Here is a 19,990-nt window from a genome sequence, read left to right on the forward strand (position 1 = left end):
CAACGCCTACATCTTTACCTACTTCCTGGTGTTCCCCGTGGCGTTCCTCTGCAACATCTTAGCACTGGTGGTCTTCTTCAGGCAGAAGAAACGCAGGTTTGACCCTGAAACACTTTAATCATAAACACATGGCCGTGGTGGCGCCGCTAACGAAAGCGTTAGCTGCACTTACCGTAAAGCACTAAACATCAGTTCCACTAAAGCTACAGCATTATACCAACATGGTATTTAGCATTAGCTATTGGTATACCAACATGGTATTTAGCATTAGCTAATGCTATACCAACATGGTATTTAGCATTGGCTATTGCTATACCAACATGGTATTTAGCATTAGCTAATGCTAAAGCACAATGCCAACATGGTACTTAGCATTAGCTAATGCTATACCAATATGGTACTTAGCATTAGCTACTGCTATACCAACATGGTATTTAGCATTGGCTATTGCTATACCAACATGGTATTTAGCATTAGCTAATGCTAAAGCACAATGCCAACATGGTACTTAGCATTAGCTAATGCTATACCAACATGGTGTTTAGTGGAACCTAGTGCTAAACCGTTGATTTCAGTAATGTTGCTAATGTGTCAACGACAACACATGAGCAACATAGCATATTGCCAACAACAAGATCAGATTTGTTCTCTCTCTCCTGCCTGTTTGCACTTCAGGAAGTGATTCTTTTATTCTGGTTTCAGTTTTATAATTATTGCGTTTTGCTAACTTTCTGATTCTGCCTAATGGACCAGGATAGGAAAACAACAGGAAGTCTGTAGATTTTAAACCATTCACTGCAGTGATGCATTCTGGGTACAGAATAAATGTCATTTGTGGCAACAAACTGAGTTCACCTACTTCAAAATAAGAGCATCAATAAAAACGACTAAATAACCAGAATTTCAACACAGATGTTGAACTTTATTCACCTGAAAGTTTACAAAACAGCCAAGCAAATTAGAACTTTAAAATGATCTGGACAAATGGATTTAAGGAAAGCTAAGTGCGCTAAATGTTTTCAGTGCTAACATGTGCTAACATTAGCTCTGCTGTTAGCACATTTTTAGTTCCATAAGTGAAGATCACTGTTTCTGTTCGTTGCTGTTTGGAATCTAACATGAGAAAATGTTGTTAGATTTAAATATTCACACAGGCTGAAAAGGAAACGTCACCATGAAACTGCTGCAGTAAAAATTTACATCGCCATAAACAAATTACTTTTACAGTGCTAATAACACTGTATAAACTGTTAGCAGCTCTTCCTGGTTGCCATAAACCAGCAGAGCTGGAGCGCAGACATGAAGCAACCAGATACTGAAAGTGTTTTCTAAGACAGTCAAGGTCAACTCAACAAACTAAACGACCCTGAACAGAAACAGCCCATGACCCCGTGACCTCTCCACTGATGGAAAACACTCCAGATCTCTGCGCCGACCTCCTGACCTCCTGTTGCTCTGGTTGGTGGTGCAGAGGGAGACTCCAGCCTGGATCAGCTGAGCTGAAACAAACTGAGGAACCTCATGATTTCTGTTTGGATGTTTCTACAAACTGCTGGATAATTTAAATCTGAGTGTAGAGAAAACCTCTGGGATTCTGTTACATTCCTAGATAAAGGATGCTAACTGCTGAGCTTCATTATAGTGTCCTGTTTGCATCTCTGTGAAGAACCTTATCGGTTCTGTGATCCTCAGTGGTTCTGTTAAAAAGTCATTTCTTCCAGGTTTATATTTCCCAGATTTCTCTATCGAGTCGTTTAGCCAATCAGGTCAGATTTTAATCCAGACGGTTCAGAATGCATTGAAATTTTTAGATAAAGTAAATAAAACGTGATTAACTGGATCTATGCTGCCAATTAGAGATTACTAAGAAATGTTTCCTTCAGTTGCCACACCTTGTTCTGATGAGCAGCTGTCTAAAAATGAACAGCTAATGAACAGCCAATGAACAGCCAATGAACAGCTAATGAACAGCTAATGAACAGCTAATGAACAGCTAATGAACAGCCAATGAACAGCTAATGAACAGCTAATGAACAGCCAATGAACAGCCAATGAACAGCTAATGAACAGCTAATGAACAGCTAATGAACAGCTAATGAACAGCTGTCTAATTACTGGAGCTGAAGAAACGCAGCATCAGTAGGAGCTGAGTCAGAGCGTTGACAGGTCGGTCTGGTTCTGGTTAAACTGTTGGTTCCTCTGAAACATCAACATGTTAGAATAAAGGTCGACTTTAATCCTGGAACCTGTTTGAAACCAGCTGGGATCGGACCGGATGATTCTGAAGAACCGCTTCCTAAAGTTACATTATGATCCACTGAATAAAGGCAAAGCAACACGATGGACAGATCCGGCTGGTCCTGGGGTTCATGATGTTGCCTTAGCAATGGTTATACTGTTTCCCCCTGATGGTCCAGTCGACCCGGTTCTACTGGAACCAGAACTCCATCATCTGCTCCACCTCCAGCTGCTGTGGTTCTGAGTCAAACCAACCTGTTCCCCTCCTGGCCTGTGGGGGCGCTGCACCAAGAACCACTGAAGGAAACGACACAAAAACCTCTGAAGACACAGAGAGCAACTTCCTGTTTCACCAGATGGAAACAAGATGGAGGCGTCAGATTTTAGTGTTGGAGGATTTCTCTTTAGTCTTTGGCTGAAGACCAGGAGCCATTTCTGCTTCTAGCGCTAGGCTAACATGTTAGCTTCGGTTGGATTTACCCAGAATGCCCTGCGCTGTAGTCCACTTCCTACTTTTGGAGCGGAGTCTGGTCTGCTTGGCGTTCACATTCACATTCAAACCAACCAGAGTTCAGTTCAACCGAACCCAGACTGAGGTCTGGAGGACCAGAGTTTGATTTTTTGGTCCACATAAATGTTCGTTTACACATTCACACCTGCACAAAGGAACCAGACTTTGACTAGGCAGACGGACAGGAGTTGGATTAAAGTGGAATAAGTGTGAATGGCGCAGCCTTAAACTCCTGGGATAACCTGTCCCTGAATCAGACCAAGAAGAAACATTAAATAAATAGATGAATCTGAAAAGGCGTAAAAACTTTGACTTTCTCCTCATTAAATAGTAAAATCCACTTTCACTGTGTTTATGGGATGCCTGTGATGAGGAGGATGATGGGAATCTTCGGCATGTGGGTGGAATCCTCATTGTGTCACATAATCATCAGGAACATAAAGAGAAACACGTTTGGTTGCATTTTAAGTTTTGCTGAATCATCAGTGAATCTCCTCCCTAAAACCTGAGAAACGTCCAGCTGAAGTTTCCCTCAAGCAGCAGGAGTTTCTGCTTCTGCTTCTGTTTCTGCTTCTGTTTCTGCTTCAGTCTGACGCTGGAGGCTGGAGGCTTATTTGCTTCTCGGTCATTTGTTTACCACGCTGCAGGAAACCAGGAAATGAAGCCATTAAATTATCCCAGCAGCTGATCAGATCGGAGATAAACACAGAAACATGCAGGTGTGTCAACAATGAAAGCCTTGTGGAGCCAGAGGGCAGTTTGAGCTGAACCTCATAGTTACAGGAGGATCCAGATCAGGAGGATCCAGATCACTAGGATCCAGATCAGGAGGATCCAGATCACTAGGATCCAGATCACTAGGATCCAGATCTGGAGGATCCAGATCCGGCGGCCGCTGTGCAGCGTTGAAACAAATGGGACTGAAACTCAAATCTCTCATTTTAACAAGAAAAACAGTCAGAAACATGTTGTACTCTGCTATACAACCACCCACAGTCATCCTTAATCACGGTCAGACTATCTTTTGATTCCTGAAACGGATCCTGATCCGGATCTCCAGGATTTCTGGAGTCATTTCAAGGTTTTTCCAGGTGTTTTCTGTTTCCATGTCCTGTAAAACGTTTCCACAGTTTGTTACAACTTGACTGTTTTATTTGGATTCAACACAAAGTGACTCCATCCAACCTCAGTCAGGTTGAACATCAGTTTTCAAGTCTTCCCTCAGATTCCCAGTTGGATTTAGGTCTTAACTTTAACTAGGCCATTCTAACTCATGAAGCCACAAATTAAACTCACATCTCCTCATTGCATTACTGACAATCTGAGGCTTCATTCCCTCCTTCCTGTTCAGTCGCTTTAATCCAACTCCACTCCGTCTGTGTAGAAAGTCTGGTTCGTTTTTTGGAGATGTGAATGCTAAGCTAACTCTGGTCCTCCAAACCTCAGTCTGGGTTCGGTTGAAGTGAACTCTGGCTTAGTTTGAATGTGAACACCAAGGGGACCAGAAAGCGCTCCAAACTCAGGAAGTGGACTACAGCGCAGGGCATTCTGGGTAAATCCAGCCAAAGCTAACATGCTAGCCTAGCGCTAGCAGCAGAAATGGCTCCTGGTCTTCAGCCAAAGACTAAAGAGAAATCCTCCAACACTAAAATCTGACGCCTCCATCTTGTTTCCATCTGGTGAAACAGGAAGTTGCTCTCAGTGTCTTCAGAGTTTTTGTGTCGTTTCCTTCAGTGGTTCTTGGTGCAGCGCCCCCACAGGCCAGGAGGGGAACAGGTTGGTTTGGGTCAGAACCACAGCAGCTGGAGGTGGAGCAGATGATGGAGTTCTGGTTCCAGTAGAACCGGGTCGACCGGACCATCAGGAGGGAAACAGTCTCAGTCACATGACCTTAACAGCCCCATCAGTGACCCCTCTGGGTGACAGGACAAACATCTACCGTTTTCTTTTTGCTAAAGTTCAGACTTGTGTGGTGGAAGTGAGACGGTTCTCCTTTTCATAGATTCTCCCACCTGAGCTGTGGATCTCTGCAGCTCCCCCAGAATTTAATGCTCTCCTTGCCCAGACTGTCGGTGCAGGTGGACTCTGATTACTGAGTAACTTCTGAAGGAGGCTGGGTTTTATTTAGGTGAATTAGAGTAAAGGGGGAAAGTTAAAACCTGCTGTCCTCTGCAGCCCTTTGTGCTGGTCTGACCCAGAATCCGGCTCTTTGAGGTCAGACAGCAGATTGTGGTAGATTCTATCTTTACCCGGAAAATGATTTGGCAGCGGGATTTTTTGAAGCATTTACATGTCGACCAGCGTTGGACTGGGTGTGTCGTCTGCCAGCAGGTGACACTGTGGACAGGTGTTCAGGTCACCGCAGGGTCAAAACACCAGAACAGAACCGTTTCTCACTCAGCCCTCGGTTTGGTGTCACGTCTCCTCTGTTTTCATAGCCTTGATCAGTTTGGACTCTGAGAAAACTGGAGAACTTCCAGCAGGTGGACTTTACTGGAACCAGTCACTGCTCCTCTGTGTTGTCCTCTGTCCCAATGTCCAACAGGAAGACAAATGTCTTAAAACAGAGGTTCCTGCTACTGAGGGAAGAGATCAGGCTGTGAATTCCTACATTGCCCTGATTTTCCATCTCCTCTTCCATCCACAGGAGGAAGCCTGCCTATGTGATCATGGTGAACCTCGCGCTGTCTGACGGCAGCTTCTCCCTCACCCTGCCTCTGCGACTGGCGTACTACATGAACAAGGGCCACTGGTCCTTTCCTGACTGGGTCTGCAGACTCTGTGTCTACACCTTCTACGTCAATCTCTACTCCAGGTGGGACAGGAGACGTCCTCATGCCATAAGTTTTCTTTTGGTTTGGGGAATATTTCAGTTTCATTCCCACTCTCTCTGCCTTTCAGCATCCTATTCCTCACGTTCCTGAGCCTCCTCCGCTGGTTTTCCATCGTCTATCCACTACAACATAAGAAAGTGAAAAGCTTCAAGTTAGCCTTACTGACGTGTCTGGGAATCTGGCTATTTGTGGCCGTGTCCTCTCTGCCCTTCCTAGGCAGCGGCGTTAATAAAAGGTAAGAGTCAGAGCACCAGTGATGCATCTTTGTTTGTTGCTGCCTGGGATCAAGCAGATGATCAGGGGATGCTGAAGTTTCTCTTCTGCTTCCTTCCAGAGGTGGAATACCTCGCTGCTTTGAGCCGGCGACTCCACAGTCTTGGTCCCGCATCCTCAGCATGAACTACGTGGCGTTGATTTTTGGATTTGTGCTGCCGTTCTTCACCATCATCCTGTGTTGCACCAAGATCATCCACTGTCTGACACACCCACATTATTCTCAGGACCCGAAAACGCGCATGAAGTTAAGGAAGAAAAACCAGCGCTCAGTGCACCTGCTCATCATGGTGATAGCGACCTTCCTGCTCTGCTTCCTGCCCTACCACGTGATCCGGACCCTGCACCTTTACGCCGTGAACGGCGGCTGGAACTGTGGCGTCACCAACCTGCTGCAGAGAGCCGTGGCGATAACGCTGTGCATGGCGGCGTCCAACAGCGTGGTCAACCCGCTGCTGTACTACTACTCCACCAAGAACTTCAAGGAAGACATTGAGCACACTCGCTTAGATATCAGTAAACGGCTGTCTTTCAGAAGTGGCTCTTTAAGATCCACTGGACGGGCCGGGTCGTTGAAAGTTAAAACCCAACAGGGTCTGTCCATAAAAGCAGAGGATATGGAGCAGAGTCCGTTAAAAACACAACATCCTGCTACAGACCAGCAGATCCAAATAACTGAGAAACATTTGGGATTGGAGGAGACCTGTGACTGAAATGTGCTCAGTTTCCATCCAAAATTAGAAAACTTTCAGGAGAAACTGCTGCAGACGATGGCCATTGAGTCACACCACCACAGATTGATCTCTGTCATTTTTCCATTTTCTTTGGTAATGTCCAGTTTGATGAAGGTTGAGATCAGATTATAATCCAGAGGAAGCAGGAAGGAGTCACATGTTCTCCTTCATGGTTTTCCTCCATACGGTTGCTGTTCAGGTAAAACATGTTGTACAGCAAGACAGGATCCAGTTCTGCAGGTGAACTTATAGCGCCCTCTTCAGGCTGCTTCCTGACTGGACACCCCAGACTGAACAGGAACAGGAAACCTTCTTTGTTTCCAGGGTTTTGATAGTTTCCATTGACCTGAAGCACCACTGCTCCCTGTGCCTCCCAATCACCCGTTTATAGGGAGATAGTCCCTGCAGTAGTTTCCTCCTGGTGACTTTTAAACTTTGTTTATCGTCTAACCATGAAAGCGTCAGAGTGAAGCACTGAAACACTTTTGGGTGGGATCTGAACATGAGGTTCATGTTCTGCTGATCCTGTTTATTTAACTGTGTTACAATATGTTGGGATACAGTTCGGCTATGTAAACAGGAAGCTTAGAAATGAAGGTCCAGCTGGAAGGGTCGACCCTTCTGCTCAATGTTTATGTGGATTTTTATATAAATCATTCACTTCTACAAACTCTGTCACTGTCTGTTTATATCCTGCTGTTTAATTTAATGTTTAATTATAATGCGACTCAGAGGATGTTATTGAAAACATCAAGTGAGGAATTTAGTTCAAATTTTAATGGTTTACATTCAGTTCACTTCAGACAAATTTAGATCCATTTGTATATAACTTGATCAGTTTGGAGTCTCTATACAGTCATTCCTCAACGCCAGATATTAAATCACACTTTTCCTGTTTTATCTCAGTTATGACTATTATATTATTTTCATTTACTAAATGTTACATTTTTGATAGATTTTTAAAAAAAAATCTATTCAGTTGAGCTTCACCTACAATCAGCGTTTACATCCATTTCCTGGTTATTTGGGTAGGGCTGCCCTTTAAACTGCCTGACTGTTTTTTGTTTTTTTTTAAGTTGCGTCCTGATCCACACTCCATACCAGTAGGTGGCGGTAATGCACACCATTAAGTTGCTTGCCAACCGCCATTAAAAACAAAAAGAAGAAGAAGAAGAACTGCCTGACTGTATTGGGTTTCCTTCCTAATAGCAGGTTTCTGGAGTTCTGGCCCATTCCTCCCAACAGAACCAGTTGAACTGGGTCAGGTTTGTAGACCGCCTCGCTTACACACCATTTTGTAAAGTTACATAGTACAAAATTAAGAAGAGTTATTTGGGTTATTCAGCCTGTTACAGGAGGAAAATTACATTTTATATAAAGATTCACTTTCCAAAGTCATATTTTGACCATTTTATTCATTCATTTGCAAATGTTTTAAAATAAATATTTAATCAAAAAACTATTTAGCTTATAAACAATTAGCTCCAACCAACAACATTCTGTAAACTAGCTAACTATTTACCTCCTAGCTAGCTAAATACTTAGTTGGTAATTTAGCTGTGATTAGCTCTGGGCTAACTAAATGTTTAACACGAAGTATGTAGCTAGCTCACCGCTAAATATTAAACTAATCCGCAAATTCACTAGCCGATATGCGGAAGTGGGCTACCAAAGTAAAAGCTGGTTCTTGCGAACATCCATCTAATCTTGTGCTGGTGAGAAACCTTCAGTGCTGCTGTGGAGCCACTGGAAAACATCTGGATTGCTTTTAAAACGAGCCAACTTTTGTTTAAAGCTGAAATGTTGAACAAGAAAACAGGGAAAGAAATGATAAATAGTTGACACGAAGCAGCAGTTTATAAAGAGATTTACAAGACAGCTTTTAAATATTTAGCTCTGTGCTACATATTTAGCTCCAAACTAAATGCTTAGCCTGCTAACTGTGTGCTTAGTTGGGAGCTAAGCTAATTAGCCCATATCGTCTCAGCTCCCTACATTATCTATAGAAGTGAGATCTTTGTGATGCTCACTCCAACACATTGACTTTGTTGTCCTTAAATCACTTTCTAACTAATCTGCTGGGGGACATCGTCCATCTGGACAACCGTCTGTGTCCGAGATTTAACTTCCTCGCTGATATGTTGTGATGTTGCTTTACTATTTCTACATAATCTTTTCTCCTGATGCCATTCATTTTGTGAAGTGCACCAGTTCCTCCTGAAGCAAAGCAACCCCAGAACATGATGCTTTTGGGACGGGAGTCGTCCAGAATGTCAGGTTTTTATACCAGAGTTCGTTTTCAGGCTCTAATCTGGGGTTTTAGATGCTTTTCCACCAATGGCTTCTTTCTCTGAGTGGCCTTTCATCCGCTGTTGGTACCTGACTGGTTTCCCATGAAGTTTGACTCTTCTACACAAACTCTTTAGCTTTTGTTCTGCAGTTGTTTTACACCAGAACCTTTTCCCGTCTAGGACCCAGAACCTCCTTCCTGGGCGTTCCTGTCCTGTTTATGGCTACAAATCAACCAGGAACCTTCAGACATCCAGAAATTAGGCGGTGAGACGAATCAGACTGGTGGAGGAAATCTTCCTGATTTTCTTTTAATTTCCATGACAAGGCAGCAATGTGTCTGAGATCTCCGTCTGGACTTTTAAAACTGTTTCAAGGAATATTAATTTTATGAATGTAAAGTCTTGAATCTGAAGAAAGTCTCATTATTCTGACCAAAGATGAATAACTTTGGTAACCCAGCAGACAATAAATCAGGAAATATTTACATATTTGTGGATAAAAGGTCCAGAGTTGTTGTTCTCATTAACAATCCTGTAGAACCAGAACCAGAACCTTCAAACCAAACCCTGTTAAAATGTCTTTATTCTGTTTTTACCTGTGAAAAACACTTCAGCAGACATGAGACTGTTTCCTTCAGCTCTAAGGTCTGTCAGCATCTGGTTTGAGATTATCTTTAGTCTCCATGTCTTTAGTTTGATTTATGGCTCAAATGCGCCACCTACTGGAGAAAGAGAGCTAAGAACCAGATGAAGTAGTTTCCTTTCTATAGATATATAACAGATAGAAACATCAGATCCAGGAAGCATCAAAAACTTAACCGCAGTTTTTAAATTTCTTCAAACAAAATGGAAAATTAATCGCTTCATAAAATTCTCCTCTACAGTTTGTCAGAAATATTAAGCAGCAACATATTTTCTCTAAAATGTAAAACACTTAAATTATTTTTGAATGGATACAATCCATTTGAACCACAGGTCAAAGGTCAATCTGATGAAAGATCAGTAAAATTGGCAACATTTGCTGCATGTCTTCCCCCTGTCTCATTACCCTGTTTCCTGTTGAACTACTTTAAAATAAAGGCCACTAGAGCCAACAAAACCTTTTTAAAAAATTCCCCTCACATCAACCATCCAGAAATAAAAATTAACAGAAATAAAACTCAGATTAATTCATGTCAGTGCAGTAATGTGTGTTCATGACCAGCAGGGGGAGCTGCAGAGGGAGTTTCCCAAACCCCGCCCCAAGGAGCTGTGAGGACCAATCAGCACGCAGCCCAGAGGCAGCTCACATGGAAGTCAAAGGTCAGGAGCAACAGCCTTTAAAGTGAACGGGCACAACTGAAATAAGTTTTATTTGTTTTACAGCTAGGTGTGTGTGTGTGCATGTGTGTGTGTGGGCGTGTGTGTGAGTGTGTGTGTGTGTTTCCTGACCTCCAGGTGTTTCCTGGCCCCTCCCTCCCTTGTTTCCACACTCACAGAACCGTCTTTGTGCCGCCGTGTTCTGGCAGAAACAAAGAGAGGCAGATCATGTGACTGGAGCTTTGATCCGGGCTTAGACCTGGTTCAGGTTCTGTTCACCAGGTTCTGTTCATCAGGTTCTGTTTACCTGGTTCTGTTCACCTGATGGACAGGTTCTGTTCATCAGGAGCCTCGTGTCTCTTAGAGGAGAGCACCTGGAACAGGTTCTGGTCCGGTTTCAGATCCAGATCCCGGTTCTGCTTCTAGTCCCATTCTTGGTTCTGGTCCAGTTTCAGGTCCAGAAATCCATCAGTTTTCTTCATCCTCAGCGCTCTGTTAGCTGTTCCCTCCATCCTGCAGCTTTTTGGGCCTCTGGCTCTCTGCCCAGGGCGGCATGCTGCCCAGGGCGGCATGCCGCCACAGGGTGTCTCTAATGTTTTAAAAACATTAACGTCTGTTTGGTCCCAAGAAATTCACCTTGTTGCTCCTGTTGTTGCAGTTTAAAGACTCTAAGAAAACTTTAGGAGCTGGTTTTGGATTTATAGATTCCTTCCTGGCTGTAAATGAAAGTCGTATTTGTAAGATGGCCGACGGGTGGGAATGTGCAGCTAGCGGCCAAATGAGCTGCAAACACATGAATGATGCAACTCCAAAAAATAAAAGCAGCAGAAAAGCAAAAAGGGAAAAACAACAAATAGCAAAAACAAAAGCAAGTATAAAACTTTGAAAACTGGCTCCAAATGTTCGACCTCCAGACCACCAGGGGGAGTCGACCGCCAGCTCTGGAGCCAGAAGACAGGGTTTGTGTTTGTAGTTCTATATTTTACTCTTTTAAATTGATCTGAAAACATGTTGGTCTTTTCAGGTTCAAAATAAAATATGGAACTGTCAGATTTTATAAACAGCTAGAGATTTTAAAAAATATATATATTGAGTAAAACCAAAAAGAGCAGATCCATTCAGAAAGTTACATATTATGTTAAAGTAGATTTATTCTTATGCCCTTGATTTTAGTAGCTTATTTAATGAGTTAAATGGTTTAATCACCTGTTACTGAGTTTGTAATTTTCTGTTAGTTTTGGTTCATTAAACCAGGTAATTCCTGTAAATATAGAACAACCTGAATAAATATAAATAAATATAAGTTAAATGTAAAATATTTACAGTACGCAACCTATCGTCATATTAATGAAAACAGGAACAGCAGACCTGTGGCTCTGAAGCCACATTTAGCTCCTGATCTGTGGGTCCTCATAACTTTGGCTGGAATGAATGAATGAATGAATGAATGAATGAATGAAGGTAAAAGGAGGGAAATGTTTTTAAAAAAGAAATACAAAAAGCACCTCAGCAAAGGAGAGCAGATAGGTTAGGGAGCAGGAGATGAAAAAAGCACCAGCTAAATAATTACATCTTTTCATATAAATCAGGGGGTCCAAAGTGGGTTCTGGAGGTTCTGGAGGTCCGGCATCCTGCATGTTTTAGTCTCTCCCTGGTTTAACTCACCTGGATCCAATGATGATCATTAGAGGCCTAAGATGAACTTTGACCTGCTGAAAGGTTGTTGGTACCAGCAGGGAGGGAACCAGAACCTGCAGGATGCCGGGCCTCCAGGACCCACTTTGGGCTCCACTGATATAAAAGTATCTTAAAAATGCCACAGCAGTTCTTCCAAGATGTTTTCATCCAAAAATCCAAAATATTTCTCTTTTAATCTCATTCTTTAATCTCATTAAAAGAATGACATTAATAGTGTCAAAACGTTCTGGGTGCTTTTTGTATGCCTAACAACAAAATCCTTAACTTCCTTGATACTCTGCTGCTGTGGAGCTCTACGGAGGAATCTTCATCAGAGTGAGACCTCTGTCAGTGCAGCAGCTCTGAGAGTTGGCCCGCCGCAGGAGGAGCGGGCCTGACGCGGGGCGGAGCGGGCCTGACGCGGGGCGGAGCGGGCCTGACGCGGGGCGGAGCGGGTCTGACGCGGGGCGGAGCGGGCCTGACGCGGGGCGGAGCGGGTCTGACGCGGGGCGGAGCGGGTCTGACGCGGGGCGGAGCCGCCCGGCTCTCCGCTCCACGGGGACGCGCCCGCGCTCTCCTCACGCACTCACCGCCGCGCGGCCAGGCCACCGGCCAGCCTCCCAGCCTCTCTCCCCTCTCTGCTTCTCCTTCTCCTCGGTTCGGGCCCGGTTCTCCTTGACTAGTCCCCCTCCCGGTCGGACCGGACCGGACCCGCGGACCCCGGCCGGACCAGCTGACGGATCACCGACTTCCAGCCGCTTCTGTCCCGGGACCCACCGTGATTCGCCGCCCGGCCTGCCTGGCTCCAGGTCCGGGCCTAACTTTCCCTCAGCCCGGCCCTCCGGCTTCCGGTCCCCCTGACGGCCTCCAGAACCGGGCAGTGACGTCACCCGGGAAAAGTCGGCCCGGATCCTCCGTTAGATCCGGTCGGAGTGGGAATAAAGTTTTATTCTGAGCCGGACCCCCGCTGCACCGCCCGGCTGCCCCGGTACCGACAGGCCCGAACCCAATCGGAACCAGAACCAGGATTGTTTGTTTACTTGTTTTGCTGCTGGAGGACATCATGTGGACCGAGTGAACCGACCCACGGCACTGCGGGTTTCCTCCGGTACAGGTGAGGCAAGCTCCGGTCCGGGTCCAATCGAACCGGAACAAGTTAGAAATAATACCTTCAGGATTAATAATCAGAGGTTTAGTAAAGTCAGTTTCCATAATTAGATATGAATAATTATTTCTGTAAGCAGTGAAAACATTCAGAAAATAAAATCATCCAGTTATTATTTATATTTATTTTCTTTATCAGACACAAAAATCAAAATCCTGCCAACATTTTTATTATTTTCTCATAAATAAAGGTTTGATGTCAGGTAGACAGAGGACGGGAGATGAACCGGTTCTGATCCGATGTGTGGGTCCAGTCAGTCTGAATGTTCTCTGGGTTCTGTCCCGGTTTCTGTCCCGGTTCTCTGGTTTCTGTCCCGGTTCTCAGGGTTCTGCCCCGGTTCTGTCCCGGTTCTCCTTGTTTGGCTGACTGACAGTAAACTGTCTCTGTTCTCTGATGGATGTTTTTATATTGTATGAAAAACAGAAACTGATTCTGGAAAAATGTTTGTTTTTCTGGATTTTTCACTTTTTTATTAATTAAAGGACCTAAAAATCCTAATAATGTAAATAACAGATTTTAGATTCACCAAATCGCCTGATTTAAAGTTTCTTTTCTTTAGTTTTGTTTTTTTTTTTTAAACTCCTTTCTGGAAACATTTTTCTCCAGAAATCAGATTTCCAAATTTCTGGACTTTATTAACATTTGAAATCATATTTCATGGCATTCTTGGAAAAGGAAAATAAAAGCAGAATTTATTGACGAGACGTCTTCATCGCCATGACGACATCAATCACTGTTATCAGAATATTGACATATTTCTGATAACCTGATCAGCTCAGATAACCAGACTCAACTTTTTAAATAAAGAAGGAAAAAGTTCAATAAAATATTAAATATTTATCAACTTTATATCAGTTCAGTGATGTGATAAAAACGTTGGTTGTTACTTCCTGTCAGGAAGTTTAAAAACAGGTTGAGGTTTAATCTGCTGCTGCTGAGCACTGCTGGTCAGCTGGCTGAAACCAGGCGGATACAGATAGGAAATATTTCCACTATTTTTCTTTAGGAGCATGTTAAAATCCTAATAATCAATCAGATCCAGTGGTCGTGTATTAATGTCTATTTAATCATTAATATGTTTTTCTGCTGCAGCAGGAAAATTAATATTTTTCTGTTTTTAGTCATTTGATCATTTTAGACGTTTTAGTTTAAAACTTTAGTGTAAATAATGTGAGAAAGTAAAACTTTTGTATTTAATCCAGTTTATCCAGCGATCAGAACCTGATCAGAACCCGGAGCGCTGACCCAGTTCTGCTCTGAAATCATGACAAATAATCTAATGAATAATCTGTGAAAAACTCTGAGCTCCAGCAGCTGGAATGTTAATAAAATCACATCCAGCCTGATTTTAAGAACAGCTTGTTTCTCTATGCTGTGATGTCATCAGTGATGTCATCAGTGATGTCATCTTCCTGCAGAATAATTCACTTCCCATCCAGTCTGCAGATTTCTCTTCAGATGGAGTTTTTCAGAGTGAACTCTGCAGTCAGCTGCTTCCTGATCCATCTGCTGCTTCCCGCCTCATTCCTGAGGTTTACTGAGGTTCTGAGGTTTCACCGGTTCTCTGACGTTCTGAGGTTCTCTGTGTTCTCAGGTTCCCTGAGGTTCTGAGGTTTCACCGGTTCTCTGACGTTCTGAGGTTCTCTGTGTTCTCAGGTTCCCTGAGGTTCTGAGGTTTCACCGGTTCTCTGACGTTCTGAGGTTCTCTGTGTTCTCAGGTTCCCTGAGGTTCTGAGGTTTCACCGGTTCTCTGACGTTCTGAGGTTCTCTGTGTTCTCAGGTTCCCTGAGGTTCTGAGGTTTCACCGGTTCTCTGACGTTCTGAGGTCCTCTGACGTTCTGAGGTTCTCTGACGTTCTGAGGTTCTCTGAGGTTCTCTGACGTTCTGAGGTTTCACCGGTTCTCTGACGTTCTGAGGTTTCACTGGTTCTCTGACGTTCTGAGGTTCTCTGAGGTTCTGAGGTTCTCTGAGGTCCTCTGACGTTCTGAGGTTCTCTGACGTTCTGAGGTTCTCTGAGGTTCTGAGGTTCTCTGAGGTTCTCTGCGTTCTGAGGTTCTCTGACGTTCTGAGGTTCTCTGCGTTCCTCCAGCTCCTGCTGCAGAGAACCAGGTGAATCTGGAAACCCTCAGCAGAACCAGCAGTTCTTTCCTCTTTCTCTGTTCCATCATCATGAGAAAGAAACTCAGAATGTGAGAACTGCCCCTCCCTGGTTTCTGCCCTGACCTGGTTTCTGCCCCTCTCTCCTTTCTGCCCCACCCTCCTGTCCCACTGGGACGTTTCCACTCAGCTGGAGTTTCCACACCTGCAGGATCAGGTGGAGTCACTGTGGCTGCACCCGGATCACTCTGGATCAGAGCAACAGGTTTAATCCTGATTCCTGATCCGGTTCTGGTTGCTGGTCCGATCACAGCCGGTACCGTCTGCTGTTCACCTGAGCAGCTGGTGAGACTCCGAGTCCCTCCAGGTCCGGACCGGGACTCTGAGACTCGGAGCGTCTCTAAAGTTAGCTGGCATCTCAGCTGTCGGGGTGTGTGTGTGTGTGTGTATCTGTGTATTTATAGCTGCATGTTGTTTGGATTCTGCTCCAGTGTTATCAGGCAACAGCTCAACACCTCTGACCAGACCTGACTGAGAGGGAGGACCAGTCAGAACTGGGACCAGTCAGAGCTGGGACCAGTACGGTGAACTGGGAACCAATCGGAGCTGGGACCAGTACGGTGAACTGGGGACCAGTCAGAGCTGGGACCAGTACGGTGAACTGGGGACCAGTCAGAGCTGGGACCAGTACGGTGAACTGGGGACCAGTCAGAGCTGGGACCAGTACGGTGAACTGGGGACCAGTCGGAACTGGGACCAGTACGGTGAACTGGGAACCAGTCGGAGCTGGGACCAGTACGGTGAACTGGTCTCCTCTTGCTGTTTCCAGAGGACAGCAGGCTGCTGTGGTTATTTTCTGATGTTTATTAGTAAAAGTTTCACGTTTTCACCTGGAATTTGCTGCAGTTTCCATGCCAGGCCACCAGACGGCGCTGTTATTGTAGCATGAGGTGGAACATGCCTGCAGTTTTGACCCTTAGCTTCCAGCTCATTTATAAATCAGTAACCGATTAACAAAGTGCTCCTGTAGCAGATGGATATTCCACATCAGACGTGTTAAACCGAACAGGCTAAGCAGCTCATGTCGTTGTCTGCCATGTTTTTACGTTTGTCTGCCAAGTGAAGAATAAATCCTGGAGCGTTCTGCACATGTTCAGGAAGTGCTTCACACTCTGAGGGGGGACGTTCCCACAGCGGTTCTCTGATCTGGTGTCAAAACGGGCCGCTGGAGGCGTGTAGCGTCTGGATCGCTACAGGTTAGCATTCAGCCTTCATTAGCGGGAAAAGGTTCGTTCTGTCAGGGAACAACAGGGATCATCAGGGAACGACAGGGATCATCAGGGATCATCAGGGAACGACAGGGATCATCAGGGAACATCAGGGAACGACAGGGATCTTCAGGGAACATCAGGGAACGACAGGGATCTTCAGGGAACATCAGGGAACATCAGCTTATTTCAGACCTGCTGACGGTCCTGCAGCCAGAGATTGACCAATCAGACAGATTTAAACCCAGAGTTCTGATGTTAGTGTCTGATTCTAGACGAACCAGAATCGCTGAAACGTTTATTGTAATGTATTGAATATGACTGTAAACACAAAACATAGTTTTATTTTTAGGACATTTTGGGTTTGCTTTTGAGTAAAAGTCTGTAGATTTTGTGGTTGTAGACAAATGGAGAAATAATACATTTTTTGTACCACAAAATCCTTCAGAGGGCCACAAATGGGCCCCGAGCCGCACTTTGGACACCGCTGACCTGGAGCCTTAGCTTAGCACTGGACTTCCAGCTGCCATCATCAGAACATCAAGCAGAGGCTTGTCCAGCCTTCCTGTTCTCTGCTGGAACGTCCTGCTCTCTCTCGCTCTCCTGCAGCCTCAATGAACAGATGCTGGTTGAAACCAGTTTATTGAAACCAGTTTCAGTTTGATTGTCTTCGCTGCTAAACGTCCAGGCGTTCTCTGGGATCGTCAGCAAATTAGCTGAACATTCGGCCTGCAGCTGAAAATAACGCTGCTGTTTCCTACTGCACACGAAGGCAACACGGTGTCCTGTAAGCAGAGACACGGAGCTGCAGACTGGGACCGGGACTGGGACTGGGACCAGCAGATTGGGACCAGCAGACTGGGACCAGTGGACTGGGAGCTGCAGACTGGGACCAGCGGACAGGGACCAGCGGACTGGGACCAGCGGACTGGGAGCTGCAGACTGGGACTGGGTAGCTACGCGCAGCAGCAGTCTGGGCGTTGCAGCGCGGCATCTATCTTTAGCAGAGTGTGTGTGTGTGTGTGTGTGTGTGGGTGTGTGTGTGTGTGTGTGTGTGTGAGGCATGAAGACCGTTCATTATCACATTCCTGCAGAAGCCTGAGCATGAGAACCAGCCGGTTCTGTTAGAACAAGAACCGATCAGAACCAGAACCAGAACTTGTTCATATCTGAATCTGATGTCAGATTAATGAACATAAATCTGATCAGATTATAATTTAATCCAGCTGTTCATCATCACCTCAAAACCCTGTTTTGGTTCTGATCCAGTTTGGACCAGCTACCAGGACAGAAAAGTTACTAATTATGACGTCAAATAACTCCTGCTGGATTATATCTGATTTTCACTAATTAATGCATAAAAACCAAAATTAGAGACTAACAAACAGATAATCATCTATAAAACAGTCAGTTAGATAATTAGCTAATAGTAAAATAAACATATAAAACATCATTAACATATTTATTATAAAGACCAAACAATGAAACCAAATGGTGTCAATAAAAATGAAACTTTAACATTTATGGATTAGGATGTTCTTTAATCTGGGCAGTTATTCCCTGATTTGCATTATTATTATTTTACTTTTCTCTAATATTCCTTGTTTTGACTAATCTGGGTCAGATATTTTGTGTAGACGTGAAAGAACAGGAGAAAAATAAAAGCCTATAATCTCTGAGTTACAGTAAAATCTGAATTACTGGAGTTCTAATAAATAATAATGATTCTCCAGTTGATGCCTTGCAGGATAAAAACCTCCGTTTGGTTCCTGCAGACGATTCAGCAAAACGACAGAAAAATCACCAAAACAAACCAAAACATTTTTATAAGATAAAGAAGATTAAGAATCAGCTGCAGTCGCGCTAAAGAGGAACAAACTTTCAGTTTCCTTTAGTCTGGCGCTGGTTCTGCTCACCTCAGACCGGGTCTCTGGGTACCGGTCCAAACTCGTTCCTCCTTGGTCCTGATCTGTATCTGGGCCCACGGGTCAGAATGCAGACGGACCGGATCCCAGAACTTTTCCCTCTGGCTGTTTTCACCAAGTCAGAGCGGAGAGACGCTAACCTCACTGCAGACGACCAGAGCTCCACCCTGACCTCCACCTCAGCTCCACCCTGACCTCCACCTCAGCTCCACCCTGACCTCCATCTCAGCTCCACCCTGACCTCCACCTCAGCTCCACCCTGACCTCCACCTCAGCTCCACCCTGACCTCCACATCAGCTCCACCCTGACCTCCACCTCAGCTCCACCCTGACCTCCACATCAGCTCCACCCTGACCTCCACCTCAGCTCCACCCTGACCTCCACATCAGCTCCACCCTGACCTCCACATCAGCTCCACCCTGACCTCCACATCAGCTCCACCCTGACCTCAGCCCCACCCTGACCTCCATCTCAGCTCCACCCTGACCTCAGCTCCACCCTGACCTCCACATCAGCTCCACCCTGACCTCCACATCAGCTCCACCCTGACCTCCACATCAGCTCCACCCTGACCTCAGCTCCACACTTTCTCAGACACCTGGAGCCTAAAGCCTGCTGCTAAATACCATGGTAATATAGCCTTTAGCTTTAGCTTATGCTAAATACCATGGTGGTATAGCCTTTAGCTTTAGCTTATGCTAAGTTTCTCACTGACATTGAGCTCTACCAGAAGTGGGATGCTTGATTAGCGCTTTAGGGTTAGCGCAGTTAGCTTTTTAACTAGCGCTGCCCAACATTGACTTCTAGTCTAAAATCAGGGATTTAATCTCCAGTCTGTAAAGTTTGCTGTGTTAGCATGCTAAATGCTAACCTGGTTACTGCGTCCTGTAGATCAGTGTTTCCCAGCCCTGGTCCTCAGGCTCACTGCCCTGCAGGCTCCAGGTGTTTCCTGCTTCAGGTGATTTCAGTAAACTAGTGGTTAGTGAACTGCTGAGTCAGGCGTATTAAAGCAGGAAACACCTGAAACGGGCAGAGCAGTGAGAATCACTGGAACATCTGAACCCTGAGAAGCTGCTGGTTGTTCACCTGGATCAGACAGTGGGACGAGTTCGGCTCACGTTCAGATCTAATCAGCTCATCGTGGAGCCATAAACCTTCAGATCAGCTGCAGGTCATGTGGCGGCAGCATAAAGCAGAGCGCCGGCGAATCAAAGCAGCTCTGATGTCTCTGATCTGCTGCTCAGGAGGATTCAGACGAGATAAAGAAACGTTATAGTGGAGAAAACTGATTTCCCTCAGGGAAACACGTCTCAACGGTCAGAGAAAACCTGCAGCTCCTCTTTAGTTCCAGTAAAAACTGCTGAGAAAAAAGCAGCAGATCATTTAGCTCAGACACCGAGGAAAGAAACTACAGGCTGCAGCTCAGCTGATGGGTTCAGGTTGGGGAAACTGACTAATTCCTGCTGTGTTAGGGTCTGGTGTAATTCCTGCTGTGTTAGGGTCTGGCGTAATTCCTGCTGTGTATAGGGTCTGGTGTAATTCCTGCTGTGTTAGGGTCTGGCGTAATTCCTGCTGTGTTAGGGTCTGGTGTAATTCCTGCTGTGTTAGGGTCTGGCGTAATTCCTGCTGTGTTAGGGTCTGGTGTAATTTCTGCTGTGTTAGGGTCTGGTGTAATTC

At 45.0% G+C, this 19,990-nt stretch overlaps 2 protein-coding genes across 3 annotated transcripts in view; both read left to right on the plus strand.

The window, feature by feature from the left end:
• Positions 1–7,260, plus strand: part of LOC114140593 (cysteinyl leukotriene receptor 2-like) — a 13,118-nt gene extending 5,858 nt beyond the window's left edge. For both annotated transcript variants that reach the window (XM_028010679.1, XM_028010680.1), the window contains exons 2-5: positions 1–96; positions 5,397–5,564; positions 5,651–5,818; positions 5,918–7,260. The exon at positions 1–96 is cut by the window's left edge and continues 82 nt beyond it. In XM_028010679.1, the coding sequence (XP_027866480.1) occupies positions 1–96; positions 5,397–5,564; positions 5,651–5,818; positions 5,918–6,569 (1,084 nt within the window). In that variant the 3' untranslated portion in view covers positions 6,570–7,260. The remainder of the gene's footprint in view (positions 97–5,396; positions 5,565–5,650; positions 5,819–5,917) is intronic.
• A 5,135-nt stretch (positions 7,261–12,395) lies between these two features.
• LOC114140511 (kinesin-like protein KIF1C) overlaps positions 12,396–19,990 on the plus strand; it is a 28,729-nt gene continuing 21,134 nt past the window's right edge. Inside the window, exon 1 of the mRNA XM_028010468.1 lies at positions 12,396–12,971. The gene's annotated coding sequence lies outside the window, so the exon portion shown is untranslated. The remainder of the gene's footprint in view (positions 12,972–19,990) is intronic.

This window comes from Xiphophorus couchianus, chromosome 24 (assembly GCF_001444195.1).
Source record: "Xiphophorus couchianus chromosome 24, X_couchianus-1.0, whole genome shotgun sequence".
NCBI classification, from domain to species: Eukaryota; Metazoa; Chordata; class Actinopteri; order Cyprinodontiformes; family Poeciliidae; genus Xiphophorus; species Xiphophorus couchianus.